At 35.5% G+C, this 23,129-nt stretch overlaps 2 protein-coding genes across 2 annotated transcripts in view; both read right to left on the minus strand.

Moving 5' to 3' along the window:
• Positions 1–23,129, minus strand: part of LOC306873086 (high affinity choline transporter 1-like) — a gene marked incomplete at both ends in the record, with an annotated part of 376,914 nt that overhangs the window by 296,814 nt on the left and 56,971 nt on the right. The gene's annotated exons all lie outside the window — the stretch shown is intronic.
• Positions 14,705–23,049, minus strand: LOC306873204 (tRNA (cytosine(34)-C(5))-methyltransferase, mitochondrial-like). Its single transcript, XM_079422315.1, has 6 exons — positions 23,011–23,049; positions 22,513–22,622; positions 21,982–22,337; positions 20,800–20,954; positions 17,620–17,741; positions 14,705–16,770 (listed from the first exon to the last, which is right to left on the minus strand). The coding sequence occupies exons 4-6, from the start codon at positions 20,947–20,949 to the stop codon at positions 16,503–16,505; spliced, it is 540 nt and encodes a 179-aa protein (XP_079278441.1). The 5' UTR covers positions 20,950–20,954; positions 21,982–22,337; positions 22,513–22,622; positions 23,011–23,049; the 3' UTR covers positions 14,705–16,502.

Consider the following 23,129-nt stretch of genomic DNA (forward strand, 5'->3'; position numbering starts at 1 on the left):
TCACTTATAGCTGCCAATCGTTTGTTCCTTAGTGCCTCTAATCTGCCTTTTCATCAGGTCTTCAGCAGAGATCACACTCTGTTTTTAATTGACCTGATGCGTCAGCATATCATGAGCAATGAGGCAGAGCTCCCAAACGCTTGTCAGAGCTTGGCACAGGGCCAGAAGATGTTATTTTGCTCAGTCAGAGCCCAGAAATTAACTGAACAGTTTTAATTCCCACTTTCAAAAATCTTGGACCAACTCAGCCATCTCCCATCTCTTGGCATTCAGCTGCTGTGTTTCATCCTCCGACCTCTTGACCCTAAATGGATGCCACTCTTCTTATGCTGTCTATTCAATTGTCCAATGGAAAGAAATAAAAGTGCGTTTAGTTCGGTTCTCTTGTTCTCCTGGTTCTCTTGGTCTGGACCAAAAAAAGAAAATAAGACATTAAATCCTGGTCCGCTTCGTGTTCACACTGTCATTTTTTAACACCAAACCTAAAGATATAAAACAAAAAACATACAGATACAGTCACAATCTGATTGGATAGAGGTCTGCTGCAAGAAGACAACAGTTTTGATGTTTATACCAAACTGTAATGAGCAACATAGCTCCTATATTAAAAGAACCAGGAATGCTTTTGTCCTTTTTAGGGTCGCATCCTTTAACACCAGGTCCTGTTTTTGGTTTGTTTAAATATCTTTAGTCCATGTGTCATTCGTATATCACTCGAAACACACAAGCGCTCGTTTGGAAGCGGACTGAGACCCACCTTTTCAGGGGTGTCAGCGTTCACACTTTTTCATATAAACACAAAGAGTTTGTTTTAATCAAACCAAACCTGCCAAGTGTGAACACATTCGAAAACAAATTCAGGATGAAACAAGAAAAGCTCTTCCTAAACAAGATAACCAGTTTGAAAATTCATTGCTGTGTTGAATGAACTTTGTACTCCCACAGAGTTCATACCTACATTCATTAGGATTCTAAAAATGTACATTATAGCATTCGCATGTAAGAGGGTATTTTAAAAGGTGCTTAATTATAGTCATTACTGACAAGAAAGCAGAAGTTCTAGACATTCAGACTAAAAAAAAAGAGCTCACACCCAATTATGGCTATTGCTATAGCCTTCACAGCATAATTTATGATAAGACTAAAGAAGTAAAAGTTTTAAGCATTTGCAACAACCAATTTTTTTATAAAATAATATCACTAATCATAACACTGTACTGAGTATTCCAAAATCGTGTCTGTTGGCGCAATGGCACCCATTGAAGCTATGCTAAAGCTGTTGAGGTAATCATAATGACTGCCTGGCCTCTGGACCTTTATGTGACAGCCATCAATTATAGCAACGATGCCCTCAAGATCTCACACATGATGAAAGACAGCTGAACTACACGTCTTGTGGCACTCTGCGCAGGTGATGAACCAGGGCACAGGGAAGCTCTTGCCAGGGTTGTACGGTGTAACAAGCTTTACACACCAGAAGGGAAATTTGATTTGATGTGTATCAGAATAATATGAGAATGTTCTTCCATGTTGGTATTTACTTCTGCTTACTCAAAAGTGAACAACAAAGAGGCCAGTTGCCATTGAATTGCTTTCTTTATTAGAAGTCATAAAACACTTATGTGTTTGTAAGAAACAGCAATATAAAGTTAATGTTGTTAATTGTTATTATTGCACCTATTAGTGGTATATGTGAAAAGCTCAAATGAACGCACACCATGATAACAAGCTTTTTAAATTAAGCTTATTCGTTAGCAATCTCACTGAATGTGTGGGTATTTTTCCTCTTCAATAATCTGCACAAGCAAAAAGTGAGGGCATACAAGATATTTTCCATTTCAATATTTCAGCAATCAAGTCTTGAGCCCACTACAGTATATTTTGCTGGCTATTTAGAATCATAACTATCATTGTCCAATACACAAAAATGAATCACTCTTTGTATTTGGTTCCATTGAATAAACAAAGTAGCCAGGTCAAGAGAGAATTTTTTGAGTTGGTGCCAATGACAGACGCAACTCCTTCCGACGACATTTACTCCAGCCTTTTTTGGTGCTCTGAATAGACTGGAGGTTGACTGGATTCACGCTGTTTGCATGGCAACGCATGGTGCTCCATCCATGGTCGGCAAAAAGGCAGGAAATTAAAAGAGAGAATAGAATCCAACACAAACATTATAGAATATTAATTGTTTATTACGTCAAGAAGCATTGTAGCAAAACAACACAATGAGTGTAGAGATAAAAATGGTTAATTTTATATTAGCAAAGGGGCTCAACCATTTGCAGTTTGATGCTTTTTTATCTGAAAAAAAAAAGACGACCACAGTCTACGCTACCACACTGCACTCAGAAATCAGAAAGTTCATGAGAGACAAAGAGAACCCAGTGGCTGAGCTGGATGACCTGGAGTGGGATCGTGATCTTGCTTTTATAGTGGACAAAACAGAGCACTTACATGTGCTCCATGCAAAGATTCAAGGCCGCAACAGAGTCGTGACTGAATATTACAAATGCATTCACACATTTCGAATGAAACTAGATCAGTGGGTGATACAGCTGCCCCCAAGGTAGCCCAGCTCATTTCCCCACTTTAAAATCTGTGCACACTGCTCATGACAAAAACAACACAGAGAGATACAAACATAAACAGAATGAATTTCAGAATCGCTTCCAGGTCTTCAATGAACTTGAGAAGAAATTCTCACACTTCTGCTCACCGTTTTACCAGAGGAACTCCAAATGGAACTAATCGAACTGCAGTACAACATACCTTCGAAAGATACATTTGCAATAGTCACTGTGGATGTATTTTTCTCAAACCGACGTTTCCCAAAATTACAGCATTTGCCTCTGAAACTCTTAGCAAGTTCAGGACTATATCTCTGTGAGTAGACTTCTTCCATAATGAACATTAACAAGTCCATCCTGCACTCCAACTCACACAGACATCTAAAATGACATTATGACAATTGCAACTGCACAAAAACTGGTCGCTGATGTTGATGCACTGGTTGAAGAAAAGAGATGTCAGGTGTCAGGAAGCAGGATTTAAATGCAAAATGCCTGCGTTTCATGATCTAAAACTCCATTACGAATGGTTTTCTTGCATTTTTACTAACAGAATGTTCTTGTTACTTGAGTGCATTTGATTTCATATTTGATTTCAGTGGAAAGAAAAGGTTTTGATTGCCATTATTTGACCACAATTTTCATAAGGAATAACTGTGTTAATGTTTTGCAAATTTTATATTGAATATTAATAATTGTCTGCACACAAATCGGCACCTTGTAATTATAAAGTTATATCTGCATTCTGGGTGGTTTTGAAAAATTAAGCTTCAAAGTTTTTGCACTCCATATACTTTGTAAATAGAACCTTTTATAAAAATTAAAAGAAAAGTCCCAAAATGAAGAAAAATAAAGCATCACGATGTAAATAAGTCACAGAATAAGAATATGCGAAGAACTCAATTTTGGCAAAAATATGAGAACATTATAATTCCAAGGTGACAAAATGCAATCTGTAGCATTTTCTTTTAGCTAATTGACTACTTTTTATTTGTTAAAGTAATTAGATGCAGTTTTTCACTGGAGCAGTGTTTTTGCAAGAAAACTAGGGGGAAACCCAGAATATTAAAACTAAAGTTTAAAAATATTAAAACTATTAAAACTAAAGTTTAATAAAAGGTCATTTTGGTCTGCACAAGGGGGAATTTTGTCTCATCCGAACCTCGACTTATATTGAATTTGACACCGCTGGATTAATTAGAAGAATATTCCACATAAAAGAGGATTTTTTTCCCCAAAAAAAGCATTTAATTTCAGAGAGAAATTAGTGTAGCCAGGTATAATAATACACATATTTATTTCATTAAAAGTGTAGTTGTTTGACACTTATAGAGGATTTTACATTTATACAGCCAGTTTTATACAAATTCAGATCGAATAAATAATTGAAACAGCCATCTGATTTTACAAAAACGATTGCAAATCTGTTTTGTCTTTACATAAGCATGTACTCCTTTTCTTTCCTGCCTGTATGTACGTTAACCCTGAACATGACTCAAGAACCAAAAAAGGCAAAGTGACTTTCAAGACGACTGGCAACGTTGTGCAAGAAAGGGCAGTATGGTGAAATATATTTAGGCCATCCCTATTCGGTGCCTTTTGAACATCATACAATTTAAAAAATTCAAACAGTTTTCAAAACAACATTTTGTGCCATCATGAAAGATTGAAAAATTATTAGGGTCAAGCACATGTAAATAAACTTAAGAATTGATTAAACAAAATCTATTAAATGTAACACCAAAATGTCCACTCTGTTAGGGAAAAATGAACAATAGTTTAAAAGACTTGTGATTTTAATGTATGGGCATTGTGAACATTATCTCAGGAAACTCATATTCCTTTGTCCATTTAAAAGCTTACCTTTCTCTGCAAGGAAGTGATGTCAGCTTTATGATTTAATCGTACTTTCATTTTGCCAGCTTTCATCTGAAGTGACTTTAGTAAAACAAAAAAGACTGGACAACTTGAGGTACACACTAAATACTTTTATTATAATGTTAAATTTAAAATAGAAAATAAGTGCTAGCATTTATCATGGGGACATAAATATGTTCATATTTGATGGTTTAAAATGAAGCTGACATTTCAGCTTACGCTGTTCATAAAAGCACATTTGTGCTTCAGAGAGTGTTATTTTCCATTTTCTTTTGCCATTATTGTTATGAAAAATAACAAAAGTATGATTTTTATTATTAAATGACAAATTCAATCTACAGTAAGTACTGTAAGAAAAGCATGCAGTAACTACAGTATTACCATGTAAAAAATATGAATTATAGACAAAAGTTTAATTATGTAAACAAATACACGTGATTAGTATACAGTAAACTTTTTTAACAGCAGTATTGTAATACAGTACTTTGCTGTCAATTTACAGCTAAATATAAGAAAGTAGAAAGTAATTATTTGCCTGTACTTGATTAATATGGAACTTTTAAACACATTGGGTATGTCAGATCAAATTCAGAATATGTTTATCTAATAAAAATGAATAAAATGGTCATACTGCCCACTGACTCTCACAAATAAGACCTCTGGCTATTAAAAAGGCAATTTAACGAGGCATTTAAATATCTTCTCCATACTTTCTTTCCCTCCCCTACACATACACAGTCCCTTAGCCTTCTACTTGCATCATGCGGCACCATTCATTCATTTTTAATGGTAGGTTGGTCAGTTAGCTAATATAGTCAGCTTTAATAAAAATCATATTTAATAAGCTACATAAAGCAGGAGAGACCGTTATGGCCGCAGCTGAAGGGTGATGGTTTCTGTCTTCATGCCACCTTACACTCAAAACCACCTCCTGAATCTGCTGCAGGAAAAATGCCCATGACAGAACTTTAAAACCGGTCTCAGATCAGCAAAAGAACTGCTTCAACCCATTACTTTCAAGTGATGGACATTAAACCACGCTGGACTGTGACTGACCTTGCTGATGAGGAGTTCACACGATCTAAGGCCAGACCTAACTCAGCATTCCTTTCAGGCAGGATATTTGGACAGAAAGTTTTGTTATGAGCTCAGTGCACTACGGGAAAGTATTTTTTTTTTAAAGTCATTTAAAAAAAGTTGCACATCTATGCTGGGTCTGAGCAGAAATGATTTAATGAGGTTAATGAGATCAAGTCCATCTGCTAGTTCAAGATGATCATCGTGACTTTTAAAGAAATAAAGTATGACAGCTTAAAGTCAAGAGATTAATCATGACTGTTTGATCTGTTTTCTAATTTTAAGATTGAGTTTAGGAAATGTAAAAATGTAAGCCAGATTTACATGCTCGATTTATTACCTCTTAGTATGTCAGTGGAGATTATTGTGTTTGAAATTCTAGTCACATATTGCTGTTGTAAAGGAATATAGCAGTTTAACCCTGTAAAAGCTATGAAATAACAATCAGAAAAATCTAATGTTTTCAAATAGAATTTAGACAAAATATTAAGTTTGCATGTGTTTATTTGATTATCATACTTGATACAACAGGCTGTTATGGCCCATATGACATAGGGAGAATATGGAGTCCGTACTTGAGGACGCAAAACACCTCAGTTTTATTCAGAGGCCCAAACTGAGCAAAAATATGCAATTTGGTGAAGTGCAGATGCTAATATTTATATGGCCAAAAACATGAAACTGTAATGCAAATCACTGAGATCTTAGAGAGAACAGCGTAGCCTACAGACTACTTATATAAAACGTGTGCAAATATCAGTCTTATGTCTTAGTGTATTGAAATGTTTAGTTTCATGATCAAAGCTCTGTAGGTTTAATTTCATGGGGTAAAACATATAATGCAATGCAATAATGATTTAGAGATAAACAAATAAATGTTCCTCAAAAGCCTGATGGATGATATTTCATACTCACATTTTAGCATGTTTTTCCCTAAAATAAATAAATAAAAATAATGTTTGAATAATTAAATAAATGTTATTCTTACATTTACTTTAAAGCAAAGTTTGATATGATTTTGATGTTGATCATTTAGAGGCCTTTTGTGTATTTATTTATGTAGAAATTTGTGTTTTAATTTGATACCGTATATGCTTTAGAAGGTTAAAAGACACATTGTTAAAGGTCTCTCTAAGACATACAAATAATAATAACAAATAATAATATATTACTATAATATTAGAGAGAATATATCAGTATCATATTAGACATTTTTTTAATCAATATTGCTCAATATTATATATTTAACTATGTTCATTTCCTGTTTTTACATTTAGATTATTTTTGCCATCATCTAATGGTCAATAAGTTAAAAACTTCATCTTTAAAAATAACCTAGACTATAACACTATTAAATTTCATTTTTAGCAGATCTCATCCATTTTTAATACTATACAATAATAATAATAAGATTGTTATATTAATTATTATTATTATTTTAGACAACATAGTTTAGAACGAGTGAAATCAGCTTATCGGTATATTGCTAAATTTTTAATATTGGTGCGTCTCTAATATAATATTCAAGTTGACTGGGTAACAGAAAACTTCAGAGTGAATTATTCATGCAGTTGTGAAATGTTTGTTTACAAAGCCTCGAAGGGAATCATATATTTTATTGTATGATTCTGAGTTCATTGTGAATAGCCTTTTTTAAGGTTTGTGTCCTTTAAGCTTACAATATAAGTGCCATGAACAAAACTGATATAGTCAAAAACAGTCAAAATGTTATATACTGTATGGCATTTAATCATCAGTCAACATTTTCTGAACATGACGGCCTTGCCTCTTTTAACAGCCTATAGGCTCCAGCAGCTTGGATTTTCAGATCAAGTGAAACAAAACAAAATAAACACATGGCCATCATCACGGCCAGACTCCATGACAAGACGTATTCTCTCTTTTGTGCTGGGATGTTAGCAGCTCTGCGACTTGTGGTGGGGGAGAGATTATCAAACGCTGTATGTTCCAGCTGTAGCTTCTCTGCTGAGCTTTTCGCTCTTCTTCTCTCCGCTTGATTATGCAAAGCAGGCCTATATTCTCGCTTTGAAGTGGGGTGAAGCTCGACACAGCTCAGCTGCCTCAGGGACAGCCTGCCAAAATAAGCAAGTAAAAAAAGACAGGGTTCATGCGGAGGTCAACAAAATGGCTGCCGTGGTCAAGGTCAGCTGATGCTGCAAATGCTGATTTTGTAAAGACTGTGTCCAAAACAGCTGGCAGCTGCTCAGTCAGTCAATGACTTAACAGGCAAGGTTTTGTGTATGAAGGCACCTGACATCCCAAAGAAACTCCTTTCCAGGCTATTAAGATACCACAATTTTATGATCTATAATACATTTAAAATCAATTGAAATGCACTTTAAAAACATCACAATAGTCCACACGACTCCATCAATCCATCAATTAACTTCTTATAAAGTGAAAATCTGCATGTTTGTAATCACCACATCCATCATGATGATTTTTTGTAGTTGTTTTCTGTTGCTGTTTTGTTTTTTGTTGTTGTTTTGTTTTGTTTTACTTCAAATCATTGTGTATGGCTAAGAAGACCTCTATCCATAATATTGCTTTCTCAAGTGAAAAAAGACAGGCTCTAGTGAGAAAAAAATATATATATATATATTCAGGAGAGAAACTTGCAAAGATCAAACACAGTTTACAAGTGAAAACAGACCAAAACAGTTATATGTCTGGAAATGTTGATGTAAGAGAACAACAGGGGATGGAAAAAATTATTAAATAAAAGAATGTTCTCTCCTTATATTTTTGAAAACAATTACTACTTTTTGTTCACTCTGTATTCAACATATAAGGAAAAATATGTTATATTAAATATTTAAAAATAAATTCAAATTAAATGTATTACATTTATAATTATTATATTTTACTTGATATTATATTCAAGTAAAATATTATATTTTACTTGATGGTTACACCATTTGAATATATATTTATAATTTTTTTTTTTTTTTTCTTTTACCAGAAACAGTGATTCATATCACATTGTTTGTTGGTCAGGCACTCTTGCTTTTCTCACCCTATACATTTTTATGAAAAGAAGCTTTGGTTCAATAAATAAAGGTGATTGACACATTGCTTGATGAGGCCTATTGCAGGAAAGCACATAAACAGTCATTGTTTCGAATGGACACAGATCTTTATGGCATAGTCTATTAAGGATAATGTGCTATATGCTCCTCAAATTTAACCATCAAAGCAAACCAACACCATGGAGAAGAACTTCCTCTGTGTCTCTCTGTGCACCATTACCTGTGAATACACTCCCATTTGACATTTCAACATTCTGGAGGAGAGACACTTTGAAATATTTGCCTGTTTGCCTCATAATTAGTCCCATACGCAACAGTGCAGTATGTGTATGAAGTAATTAACAGGCGAGATCAAGTTGACTCATTACAGCTGTTTCGCTTGTGCTCTCTGTCACGTCTGTTATCGCAGAAACTGATCCGTTGTATCCTGGGTGGTTCAGATATCTGATAAAGATAATAAAAGGGTGACAGATGACATCTATTTAGATCAGCTAAGAATGACTGTAATTACTGTTTCACTGTCATGGTCAATAAAATAAAATAATCTTATTAGTAATTGTATGCATCCATATGTAAAATATGAATATTTTCATACATTTACACAGACACTGAAATATACATCATTAATGTATTGGTAACGACAGCATGTAAAATCTACTTTTTTTTCTTTTTTTGGTCAAATTTGTTTTTTTAAGGACCAATTGTCACTTTTAACCAACTACGAATTGTTATGAACAATTACTGCTTATTAATAGTTAGTAAGGTAATTGTTACAGTAAGTTTAGGTATTGGGTAGGATTAGAGATGAAGAATATGTTAATGAAGAATATATGCTTTATAAGTACTAATAAACAGCCAATATGCTAGTAAAGGTCATTAAACTAAAGAATTACATTTGTATACACTGTTGAACAACTTTAAATACCTAAAGATGTTTAAGAATTTTCAAATGTATGTCAAATGTGTAAAATCTTATCACAATCTTTTAACATATTTACATAATTGTTACATGTGATTTCTGATGCCGTATTCAAAAGATTTGATAAATGTACTAAAGCCTGAACTATATATATATATATATATATATATATATATATATATATATATATATATATATATATGCCCATGTTTGGTCGTTCCTGTTCCTGTCCTCGTTGTGTCATCATTAGTTAACTTCCATTCATCTGTATCTTGTCAGTTATCGTAATTTACTCCAGTATTTAAAATCTAGTCTGTTCATTCTTCCCTTGTCCAGTCTACTACGTCCCTATGTGATTGCTACCTCGTGTGTGTGTGTGCTCCTGACCTGTCTGGATATTACCTGTTGTGGAATTATTAAAGTGTTATTGGAATTCTTCGTCTTTGTCATCCTGCCTTATCCCACATACCGTTGCGTGACAGTTACTTAAACATTATTTAATTTTTATTGTAACTGATGTGTAAACATTACTCACAAATACCTACTGTAAACACTAATGAGATCAGAGTGGGAGAAAAAAAATCACAAGGCCTTCTAATAGGGCATTGTTTGGAAAATAACAAGGGTCCCATATAACTACAATAAAAGAAGACAAAAACATCAAAAATATATGCTATGCCTCGGTAAGCATAGGCACACACACAGATATTGTTGGCATTGTGACCATATTTCCTCCATAAGCAGAGCCAGGCCAGTCATAAACAGACCCCCATTAACACTGGGTACTGTGTAGCAACCCGCAGAGTTGGCTTGGTATCTGCTGTGCAGGCCAGGCTAGCAATCTGAACATCAAACACACAGAGAAAGAGAGAGTGAGAGAGCGAGAGAAAGACAGAGGCAGAGCAAAGGGCAAAACCAGATTAAATCAGTTATCAGTATGGGTCGCCAGTGCTCTGCCACCTACATAAGGACCTAGCCGAGATGGTTCCGCAACACACGATCTAAAGTGGAACAAAGGGCTATGTACACACTGTGCTTAATCCCGTTCTCTACACACAGAGTTCAGTTATTAACATAACTGACAACTGCATTTTACAACTGGATTGACTACATGTCAAAATTCAAGAAATGATAACTGAATCATCAGAAAATCTGTGAGTGCACAAAACCGAACTGAACAAGTAGTTATTAAATGATGCCACTATCTTTGGACCCAGTGATCTTATTGTTAACTAAAAGCAAAACTTTGGGTAACAATTGGGTAACACTTTATAATAAGGTGTCATTTATTAAATAGTTAGTTCACTTCCAGAATAAAAATTACCCCCATGTCATCCAAGATTTTCATGTCTGTCTATCTTCAGTCGAAAAGAAATTAAGGTTCTGAGGAAAACATTCCAGGATTTTTCCCCATATATTGGACTTCAATGGGAGCCAACAGGTTGAAGGTCCGAATTGCAGTTTCAAATGACTCTACATGATCCCAGCTGAGGGATAAAGGTCTTATCTAGCGAAATGATCGGTCATTTTCTAACCACAAATGCTTGTCTTGCACTAGCTCAACATCACGCATTACGTAGTCACTTCGTAAAGGTCACGAATGAAGTAGGCGAAAGTACTGAAGTACGGAAGTGTTTACAAAGCGAACGTGCGAAGAAAGTCAAACACCCTTTACAAAAAAGGTGAAGCAATGATGTCAGATGATTTTGAAGCTGGAGGAGAAAATGAGATGGAGCTTTTCTCCCTACCTTACCTTTCTGAACCGAAGTACACAAACGAAGAACTAACCACACGTGACCTTTCCAACATGGTTATATAATGTGTGAAGACGTGATGAGCATCACAGGGCTAGTGCAAAACAAGCATTTGTGGTTAAAATGTATATAATTTATTTTTTAGAAAATGACAGATAATTTTGCTATAATAAGACCCTTATTCCTCGGCTGGGACCATGTAGAGCACTTTGAAGCTGTAATGAAACTCTAATTTGGACCTTCAACCTGTTGATTTCCATTGAAGTCCACTATATGGAAAAAAAATCCTGGAATGTTTTATTTAAAAACCTTATTTTGTTTTCGACTGAAGAAATAAAGAAATGAATATCTTGGATGACATAGGGGTGTTTGATATCTTTCGACTGGATGCAATCAAAGTCTGAAGCTAAAAAATCAGGGTCTGTGACCATTATACACAATTACACAATTTTCTATGAAATCTGTCAACTCAAATCTGCAGACTGTCTCTGACTTTTAGCAACTAACATTGACTTATCCAAACTGTAAATAGGGGCACAAATTGTGTAGTGTATTCCAGCATTTAGTCACTTCCTGCATCCTTTGCATTGCTATCCAGCTGGTTTCGCAGATTCCATTTACACTTGGATAGATAAATGTGTTCACAAATTTACTACAGTACTTCCCATGCTGTATGCAACTATACCAACTTCAATTTAGTCATGATTCCAGTGGCAGCCGATTTAGATTTCTGGTCTCTTTAAGCTCTCTTGGCCCAGAATGTCGTAGTTCCACATATGTGGTCTAAACCACTAGATAAGTGACATTTACACAGGGCAGATTCATGCCTTCTGCCCCAGATGTCTTCAACCCTGCTCCTGGGGACCCACTCTCCTGAAAAGTTTATTTCCCACATGCTTCATCACACTTTCCTGTGTATCTTCAAGCAATCTTGAAGTGCTTGATTAGCTACCTCAGATGTGTTTGATTAGGGCTATAGCTAAACTCTTCAGGACAGTGGGTCCCCAGGAACAGGGTTAAAAGACTTCTGTTCTATCCCACACCCCTTGTGCTAAAAATCTTTTACATAATTTGGTGTTCCTGGTCAAAATGCCCTCCCTACAATTTCTTGTAAAGCTCTATTACCAAATATTGGAATCAATCTTTTCATCAACTTGTTTTCATTCAGTTAGGACAGGTTTTGTACTTCTTTTTTTAAACTGATTTATTGTAGGCTTCATTAGCTATGTTTCCATCCACCTATTTTTATGCACATTTTGGGATATCGCATAAAAAAAATGTTGGATGGAAATAGCAAGATGCGCATAAATTCTAAAAATGCACATAAAAAAACGTATGCACTCAACTAAGGATAAATTTCTTATCCGGTAAGAAAACATGCACATAAACTACGATGGAAACTCTTTTACCGAATAAATTCCTTAATGCACATGAAAAAGACATTTGACTTAAAACTGCATAAAGATTTCGAACAGCATAAAACTGGACCAACCAATGGACTGATCTTATTGCACAGCATCTGAAATGCTAGTTTTGTCATTCTAAAATGCTTGAGCAAAGTCTCATCAAAGTGCTTCGTTATAATTAACTTCCAGAACTGCATTCCCAAACAGCAGGCTCCAAAAATAAGATAACCTGACCACGTTTGATCTGCACGCTCTGAAGCTCGTAATTTATTATATACATAAATTATTATATACAGTGCATTCTCCTACTGCAGCAAATGTAATTTTTCTTCATGATATTTAGCGCAGGTTAATCAGGAAGTTACGATTTTGTTCTCTTCAACTCACTGAATGGAAACGGTTCTTTAGTCACAAATGTTTTATGCAATGTTCCAATTTTGCGCAAAATTTAATTTGTAACTTTGGATGGAAACACAGCTATTGAGCTTATGCTCCTCAGCTTTTGAGTAAAAAAAAAAAAAAAAAAACCTTATTTGTAGATAACTTTGGCACTCAAAAACTATAATGTAATAAATGTACACTCAAAAACTGAAAACTTAAAAACAATCTCAAAAATGTGCAAAAATTATACATTTTTGGGGAAGTTGCTATACCCTGTGCATGTGAGCAAATTCAGCAAGCAATTTTGGGAAAACAATCCTGTCCTGGCAAAAATGACCAGAACACGACATGAGAGTTAAGCACAAATCTGAAGTCTTTCCACCATAGAGCAGCAGATTCAGAAGCATGAAGAAATTACATATCTGTCAATTGTTTTTCGAGACTTTTGAGTGAAAGACCATCTCAGAGGGGAACTACTTATGAAGGAAGCCGCTGGAGAGTACAGTTTAGGTTATCACATCAGCAAAAAGTAAAAGCTTAAATTTGCTTGAACTCGTTCTCTCACTCATTCAATTTCCTTGTATAACTGTGGAGAATTTCTAGACTTGTCACAGGTGTGCACGTTTTTCTGTCCTTCTCAAAGTGGCATTATTAAAACAGCAGACGTGGGGAGCTAGTGTAAATGTCAGCGGCTATTTTAAAGTATTTTCCACCAGCCGGGGCCCATTTCTCAGACCAGCAATGGACTCTGTGCGATCTTTACTGAGTATGCTTTTACATTGCCAATCTCTCACCCCTCCCTTTCTCTTCTTTTCCTCTCCCTCTGAGAGGTAATAATTCATTTCCTGAGCGAGTGAGCCGCTCACTGATTTGAAAGGGCAAGCGGAGCCCAATGCAGAAAATGGAAGGGCGAAGACACCCGCCGTCCCAGCACAAACTCACACTGAGACATTTTTCTCCTTCTTGTGCTCCTTCCATATTCAGGTGGAGCTGCTATAGACAGCGTAAATACTTTTTAGGTGGTATTATTGGAAATAAAGAGCAACAATCTGAGAATTTGTTAACACCAGTTGATGTTCCACTGAATAGAAATGAAACTGTCGATTTGTGCATACATACAGTACGTAACTTCACTATAGAGACTGATGGATAATGCATAACCAAAAGTACCAGTTTCTGAAATATTTCACTTTTAAAGGTTACATGGATTTAAATAAATAAATAAAGTTTTGGAAGAGAAATGTGCTTAACCTGTTAGAACCGTCTCTACATATTACAGTAATTAATCTCACTATTTTCTTCACATATTACATACATTTATTATTATTCCACAAAATGTGGGACCGACATAAGAAAAAACAATTCTGTATTATCAGTAACAAGTAATTAGTATTACTTGATTCAAATGCAGCCTATAGTTAAATAAAGTAGTAAAAAGACTGAAATAGTATTTCCTAGCAAACCACACTCCAATTCTTATTTACAACTGAGAATATAATTCAATTATTTTCACAAATTTCACACATATCAAAATGGTTATTTGAGTCTGATTGCATCATTATTTTAAAGGTATATGATAAATATGGTACAAAGATAAATCAATATCTATAAATAAAAATCATTTGAAAAGTAGCAGATATCAATGATGAAAGTATAGAGAAATATATCTAAAACATCTTTCGTCACCTTTATATTAAAAATAAAAAATGCTGAAATGAGAAGCTACATGAGATGTCTGACATAAGGAATTATCTGAATCCACCCAAGTTCATTCTTTAAAAAGTCAGCAGAAGAAGATCTATAATAAGCAAGACCAAAAGGCCTTTCATGACTAAATAAGATAAAGTCTTTGATGGCAATACATGGTGTCCATTCATACAAAAACAGCAAAATTCATGTCTTACAAGGGAGCGTGGCAAGAAAAATATGATAGGCTCAACATCTGAAAGCAAGTGAAGGGCTCAGCTGTATAGAGGAACACACAACGGTCTGATAAAGTGAACTTTTGGACCTCCATGCTGTTAAGCAAAACCCTAGTAGTACATCACACGAAGAACGCAGTCCTCAGAGTGAAGCATGGTGGTTGCAGCATCAAGCTTTGGGGAGGCTTCTCTGCGGCAAGGATTAGAAAACTCATAAAGTTAGGAGTAAAAATGGATGGAGCTACATACAGTAGAATCCCCGAGGACAACGTGAAGCAATCCGCAAAAGCACTGAAATTTGGAAGACAATTCATCTTCCAACAGGGCAATGACCTAAAACATACCGCAACAGAGCTTGAGCAATATTTCTCTGAAAGAATGAGCACAAATTCCATTATCAAGATGTGCAATACCGACAGACTTTGAGGCTACGCAGTCAGTCCAATCAGCTTCAGTCTTTGAATACTTGAATACTGGGGGTCAAATGTCTGAAAATTTAGATTTCTCTGCTCACCAAGGTTGCATTTATTTGATCAAAAATACAGTAGAAATTGTAATATTGCGAAATGTTATTACAATTTCAATTTGAATATATTGTAAAATGTAATTTGTTCCTGTAGTGTCAAAGCCAAAAACAGCCATTACTCCAGTCTTTAGCATCACATGATCCTTCAGAAATCAATTCTACAAAAATACTTTAATACTTTAATATCAGAGTTTTTAACTCTGATATTAATAAGAAATATTTCTAGAGCAGCAAATCAGCATATGAAATTTATTTCTGAAGGATCACGTGAAACTGAAGACGAGTAATGGCTGCTGAAAAAAAAGTAATACTATTTCACAATATTACTGTTTTTCACTGTATTTTTCATTCAAATTCAGCCTTGGTGACGACTGCTTTCAAAACATTGAATTCAGTTTAAAGTGTGCTCTTCCATGATTCAGGAAAACTCCTCAAACAGTTCAGCTGAGACATTTAAAAACACTTATGCAAAAGAGAAAAGACCCGAGCCCACATTCATTACTCAAACCTTGTTCAAGTGTTGCGTTCTGAGATTTCAAAACAGCTTTCACTTCCGAGAGATCATATTAAGTGGCGCTTCAGATGGAGGGTCGCCGGAGATTAGCATTCCTGCCTAACCTGGGCTGTTTTTGCCTTTGTTGAGGCATGTACATTCCAAGTTCACAGTTTCTTGATCAGCAAATCAGCATATTAGAATCATTTCTGAAGGATGTGACACTGAAGGCTAATTAAAGGCTGCTGAAAATTCAGATTTGCCATCACAGGAATAAATCACATGTTAATCCATATTTAAATAGAAAACAGCTATTTTAAAATGCAAAAATATTTCACTTTATTTCAGTTTTTTTTCACCATAGAATGTAATTTCTCCTATGGAATGAATGAATGAATGAATGAATATAATTGTGAATTTTTAGGATAGCCAGTTAAGACTGAAACCTGAATCAATCATCTGAGCACCCCAGCTCTGATGTGTTTAAAGTACTACCACTGCACCATGGCACAATGTTTTGACATTTTTAATATATTCTTCGTAGTTGAGAAACATACATAGGTCCCCAAGTTTTACCCTTTTGTGGGATCACTAACTGTCCCACGGAAGGATGAAAGTGAGCAAAGCAGAAATGATCAGACAGAGAGTCAGTTAAGTGTTGCTGCAGTTCCAGAAGCTCCACTCCTTGATTAGATGCAAGCACCGCCTCCACAACTGATTGGTTTTCAGCTCGTGACATGGTGCATGTGGAGTAGACGACCACTCCTCCAGGACGCACTGCTGCTAGGGCCGAACTGACAAACAACAAAACACAACCAGCCATTATCAACATTAAATAGACATCATCGAATTGGCACTTTGTAAAACCACATTAGAAAAAGGAGAGGTGTAATTGTTAAGTAAAGCTATTAAAAATCCTATTTGTGATATAGCTGACATAAAATATAAATATTACATTTAAAAAAAAAAACAGCTGTTTTTGTTAGAAATGTTGCTTTGGATACAAACTAAAAAAAAAAAAAAAAAAAAAAAAAGTTATTTTAATGTTAAAACTACAAAAAAAAATCATGATTAATCGCAGTTAAAATAAACGTTTTTGTTTACATTAAATATGTGTGTATACTGTGTATATTTATTATGTATATATAAATACAAACACATGCATGTATACATTTAAGAAAAAGGTTTATATATTAAACATATTTATATATAATATAAAATATAAGAATATAAATATATAAATGTATACACATGTAAATATTTTCTGTATGTGTGTGTATTTATATATACACAGTACACATACATATATTATGCAAACAAAAACTTTTATTTTGGATTAATCATTTGACAGCACTATTATTGACATAAGCACATAAAACTAATAAATCTAAAATTAAAACTGGAAATATAAAATAAAAGTTGATTCAAAATATTAATAAAAGCTTAACCTTTGTCACCCCAGGAGTTTAGAATAATTATTAGTTACTGTCAAGAAGATAATTGTAGACCTCAAATCAAGAATGAAACAAGAGAAAAAAAATGTAGCAGCATTGTTTTGCGCCGTCTGCTTGCCCACAAGTTTGTGAGTTTGTGTGTGTGTGTGTGTGTGTGGGGGGGGGGGGGTTCCCATCATAGATATTTACCAGAGCATCTCCTTCTGTAAGAGCGGTAGCTGAGTTCTCTCCTTCAGCCACATTTCCCCTTGGTGGGTATCAGGAGTATAAAGCCAACTCCGGTCATTAGAGCACGGGGCATCTACAAGCACCTGACACAGAGGGACGGAGCAACGCACACAGACAAACACACATCAGAGAACAGATTCTAACTCTGCAGGGAGGGAAAAACAGTGTAGGAGACTGAAGGGGAATATTTCATGTTCACCTGGGGGATGGTGAACATAACACAAAGAGGAAAGCAGAAGGACAGCAGGGACCTGCCGGTATGGGCCTCATTAGCTCTTTAAAAGAACCAACACACTCACACCGTCCTCTGTGAAACTGGCTGAACAAATGAGAGAGCGGCTGAAGTAGAGAGAGAGAGAGAGAGAGAGAGAGAGAGAGTGGAAACACTACACACACCTGGGGCTAATAATCACAACACGCACCTGAGCTAGAATCTTCTACAGTGGTTAAACAAACAACCAACGCAAGCAGTAAGAATCTCCCTGAAAGATTCAGATGAGCAACAGACAGAACTGAATAAAAAAAAAAATACCAGCCATTCGTTCTGGTATGGATCTCTCTCAGGAAATCCTGCAGTCCCTTACCCACCAAACCCATCGTTCCTTGCTCTAGCTAAGCTTGTCTTTCTTGGCTTCCTTTGAGACTGCTCGCTCCTCATTAGAACTGGCTGAGACTGCCTTGTCAAGCTGACAATTAAGCCCCACTGTTTTTCTCCCTGCCAGCTTTGTATTAGAGCCTCTTAATTCCCTCTCTTAGCTCTGCTGCCTGTCTGGCTAAAAGAACGCCGGGGGGCACTCTGGAGACCGACGTCACTAAAGGACATGATGGTGTAGAAAGACCTCCGTGGGCCTGACAATGTGATCTAGGAACAACGACACGTTTTAAGAGGAAGAGCCATACCTGTTACCCTCATCTAAGTGCCAGTGCTGATAAAGTGATTCGATTATGGGCGTCTGAGACATATTCATTTGACATTTCGGGACAGGAGTTTTCATCATTAGAGCTTGAATGCATACCTGTGTCCCCTCCATTGTGGGTCCAGGGGATCTTAAGCATCTGTCCAATGTATGGAATGGAGGTCAGTGAGAGTAAAACAACAATACTGCCACCTTCTGGTGGGATGGGTGTATCACAGCCATGTGTGGTTGTGCTATATTCAATGAATTATACAAAAAACAACAGACTCACTGTAAAAAAAAAAAAAAAAATTAAATAAATTTAAAAAAGTGCCTATACTTTTGTGCAAAATGATGTACCAAAAAAAGTACCTATACATTTAATTCACTGCAGTTTTTGGTTGAAATGAGCATTAGAGACTGTAAAACAACAAATTGTATTCCTTTTCACACAAATTATGATTACAGGGGCATAATATTGACTAATAAAGACTTAATAAAGACTATTATTACATATTATACACAAAACATACTATGTTTTGATCTCAAAATACATTTAGTATCGTGCAAGATTTATAAACTAACACATTTTTTAAGTCTGCATCACATAACTAGATTCATATGATTAGCTTTTCTGACATAGTAAACTTGCTCAGGAGCTCACCTAAACACCGCAACTGCGATTCAGAGCACTCGTATAAATCCAATGAATAGGATAGCCTAGTGGGCAAGTGCGACAACATACAACGCCATTATGTTATGGGCGTCCCGAGTTCGAATCCCAGCTGGGGGACTTTTCCCTGATCCCGCCTCCCACTTCGCTTCCTGTCCGCTCTCCATTGTCGTATCATAATAAAAGGCAAAACACCAAAAGATAATTATAATAATAAAAAAGCTCAAACACTTGTAGAAGCAAGATAAATGGCATTTTTATCTTATGTTTGCTTTTATTTGTTCACTATAAGTTTAGATAAAGTTTAGTGAAGGTGCTTTCTAAAGTCTGGGGTCCTTTCCTCCAACAGTTAAATAACAGTAGGACTTAAAATTATTTCTCATACTGTGGTTTCCATGCTGATTTCATCTCCCCTTTTTTTTTTTTTTTTTTTTATCTTTCTTCTTTGTAACTGTTCTAGGCACTTGTGCCATTTGTAATGTAGTCTGCCCTTTTATTTTATTTATTTTAATTTTTTATGTACTTCGTTTTGTGTTCTTGCTATGTTGTTGTTCAATTTTGTAGTTATAAAACTAATAAAAAAACAATATGGAAAAAAAGTTTAGTGCAGGTGGTACATTCTTTTCAAATGTTGCAGGGCATTAGCCTTTTAGCGCCACTCACCAGACATTTCATTTTTGAACTATAGTGCTACGTACAACAACCAACATAAAACGTTGCCAGATTCCTGTTTATACGTTTCAGATAAAACTAAACATGCTGGTCATTTCTCTTTTAAATTGTTGCGTAACATGCAAGAGGCAACATAATATCTATTGTTTTACAGAAATCTCACCACAGGGTTGTTTTAAAAAGAAAGAAAAAGCTAACCTCTTTTACCAACGCATTCACCCTGAGCTGCTTTCATTTGAAACCATCACGACACCTCCTGTCACATTGTGTATTCGTTTATCTTTCTGCTCAGTGGCCAAACTCTTTCCTCACCCCCAGAAGAGGATAATACTCAGTCAGCAGTATCTGGGAACTTTAAAAGCGCCATATTCACCACTTGATTGGCATGTTTGGCCTGGAGGGCTGCGAGTGACCTGCCTAGTGTCTCGTCACCTCATGATGAGTGGGAAAAAAATGTGAACATATCAAATGACTGAGTGTGCAGAAAACCTCTATTCCACCTTGCAGGTTTTTGGTTTCTTTGAGATGGAAAGTAAGGGCTTGCACTAACAGTTACACCAACAGTGATAAATGAGGTAGTTTGGAGGCAGCATCGCTATTGATGTCATGTAAGAGTGTCACTTTGACATTCACAAACAAGCAGTTTTTTTTCCCCCCAAACACTTGGATGGATGACATTCAGGGGAGGTTAATTCAGTGAATTTAGCTGCTGCAGTTAACGGAATCGAACAAATGTTAGGTAATGTTCTCTCGAACAAATGTTAGGTAATGTTCTCTCCTATGAAGAAGTCATTTGATGATTCATTCTGTGTAAATTTCAGCACTTAAAATAGCCAAATGATGGCTTAAATGTTGTCATTTTGATGGCTCTGACAGATGAGCAGAGGTTGAGTGTGGTACCTTGTCATAAGCCCCTGGCTGCATGCTCCCAATGCTCCGGCCATCCAGGTGAGTCACTGAAAGCAGATGTCGTAGCATAGCAGGAACATATGATTGGAGAGTCTTCAGTAGCCAATAATGTCTGTGCTGATCCACTTCATTACAGTGCATGAGCCCTAAGAGTTCAATTTTATAAGAGGTTAAAAAGAAAAATCTAATTGTAGGGTACAACAATTTAAAGGGGTCATTTAATGAAAAACTGATTTCCACGTACTAGGAAATGTACTGTAAGTTTAAAAAATTAACAGTCACCAAGTCAAAGAAATGGAGAACACTTGGTAAGATTCTGGCATTGTGTAAAGTATTGTGAAAAGGAAGGTAAGTTAAGTAAGGTACTGTGAAATATTATTACAATTTAAAATAACTGCTTTCAATTGCAATATTGTGAAAAATGATTTAACCCTTTGATGTAAATTAGAATTTTCATAAGCCATTACTCCAGTCTTTAGTATCTCATGATCCTTCAGAAATCATTCTAATATGCTGATTTTCTGCCCAAGAAACATTTCTGATTATTACCAATGTCGAAAATAGTTGTTCTGATTCTGTTATTTTTTTTGTAAGTTTACCAGAACAGTATAACTTTCTCTTACTGTACAAATGACTTGATAATAAACTTGATCCCCTCAAGTAAGTATTGTTTTTCATTGGTAGCAGCAAATAGTTGCATTGTAATCATTATCTTTGACTTTGACAGACTGGGATGATGCTGTGATCTTGGCACTTAATTTCATGAGTAATATCCCATAAGTTATTCCAGTGGACTTCACTTGAAATCTCGTTTCTCTGCCCAAATCCTTGTTCGTATCTTGAATAAAAATTTTTAAACTTTATTTTATGTCCTTTTATTTACCTCAAAGCCCTGTTGGCACCCTTTAAGAATGTTATATTAAAATAATAAACAGTTACTTTAACCTGTAATAATAAATAACAATATTACTGTATTTTTGACTGTATTTTTGATCAAATTAATGTAGCCTTGGTGTGCACATTTCTTTCAAATACATAACAAAAATCTTAACAACCCCAAACTTTTGAACAGTTTTACATACAGTAGTTCATCATTAGGTTTGTCTCAGTCACAGATCATTTCACATACACAAGTCATTTTGTTGATTGTTCTAGACTAGGTATGGAACTTACCAGGAGTGGCTGTCTGTAATATAGCCAGACTTTTCCCTCCAGGAGCTGCACAAAGATCAAGCACATGCTCCCCTTCCTTCACATTCAAACTCAGTACTCGGAGAAGAGAGGCTGCGTTTAGGAGGTAGAGCTGTTTTAACCAGCCGGGGTGGTGGCTTTGGGTAGGAATTTGCACTGGATCTGAATAAAACACTGCAGGGTCTGCAGGTGCCGTTTGGGAGTGTGATTCAGGATGCGTCTGTGGAAGGAGGTTTGTGTATCCAAGCTCTGTGAGGCACTGCTTGAGGTTTGTAAGGTCACTGAAGCGATTAAGCAGTACACCATACTGCCATGAGAATGGATTCAGAAGCACATCCCTGGAAACATCAAACATGTATGTAGGTTGTGCAGACTAGAGTAAAAAAAGTACTGTGGTAATGCCATACACGTAATATCATACATTAAGTGAAAGCATGCTTAAAGCACATCTTAAACCATTTTTACAGTATTTTACAGCATGGCCATTTAAAAGAAAAAAATCATATATCCCACCTTGCATTATGCCACTGCTCTCCAAGCTCTTCACTGTATTGTGCATCAAAATGCTTCAGTACAGTCTTACAAACCTGCTTCCGAGTTTTAGATTTACACTGTGCTTCAAGCTGTTGGGAACACATTAAAATAATGATATATATATATATATATATATATATATATATATATATATACTTAAAAGTGTATTATATGAACCCATTAAACAAAATTTCAATTAAAATACATTAAAATGTTTACAAAATAATATATATATTATATATATATATTTTTTTTATTATTATTTTTTTTAATGATGATGATTATAACTAGAAACTTTTCAGTATTTTAAACAGGTTTATACAGTAGTAATATAAACCGCTCACTGTATTAGTGACTGATATTGACCATGAGACAAGGAGGGTAGAACACACTTAAAAGACTTCAGAGAGAGAAGAGGACTGCTGGAAAATCCCTTAATACAGCATAAACTGGTCGAAAACATCGATATTGTTATACCGGTATTTCTGAGTTTCTTTTTTGTTCCGCGGTCCGCCTTTTATTGAGTTCCCCCAGAAACGTGGATTATGATAGTTGTTCCGTTTTTCTGTGCTTACAGTCGGTTTTCGTTTACCCAT

The sequence above is a fragment of the Barbus barbus genome (assembly GCF_936440315.1).
Source record: "Barbus barbus genome assembly, chromosome: 7".
Classification (NCBI taxonomy): Eukaryota; Metazoa; Chordata; class Actinopteri; order Cypriniformes; family Cyprinidae; genus Barbus; species Barbus barbus.

Bases quoted from the DNA above. Each gene is read 5' to 3' on its own strand.
- LOC306873204 (XM_079422315.1), bottom strand. From the start codon at position 20,949: ATGCACTGTAATGAAGTGGATCAGCACAGACATTATTGGCTACTGAAG. The intron at 17,742-20,799 runs GTACCACACTCA...CCTCTGTGTCAG, and splicing joins AGCCAGGGGCTTATGACAAG to GTGCTTGTAGATGCCCCGTG. The intron at 16,771-17,619 runs GTAAATATCTAT...GTTGTTTGTCAG, and splicing joins TTACAGAAGGAGATGCTCTG to TTCGGCCCTAGCAGCAGTGC.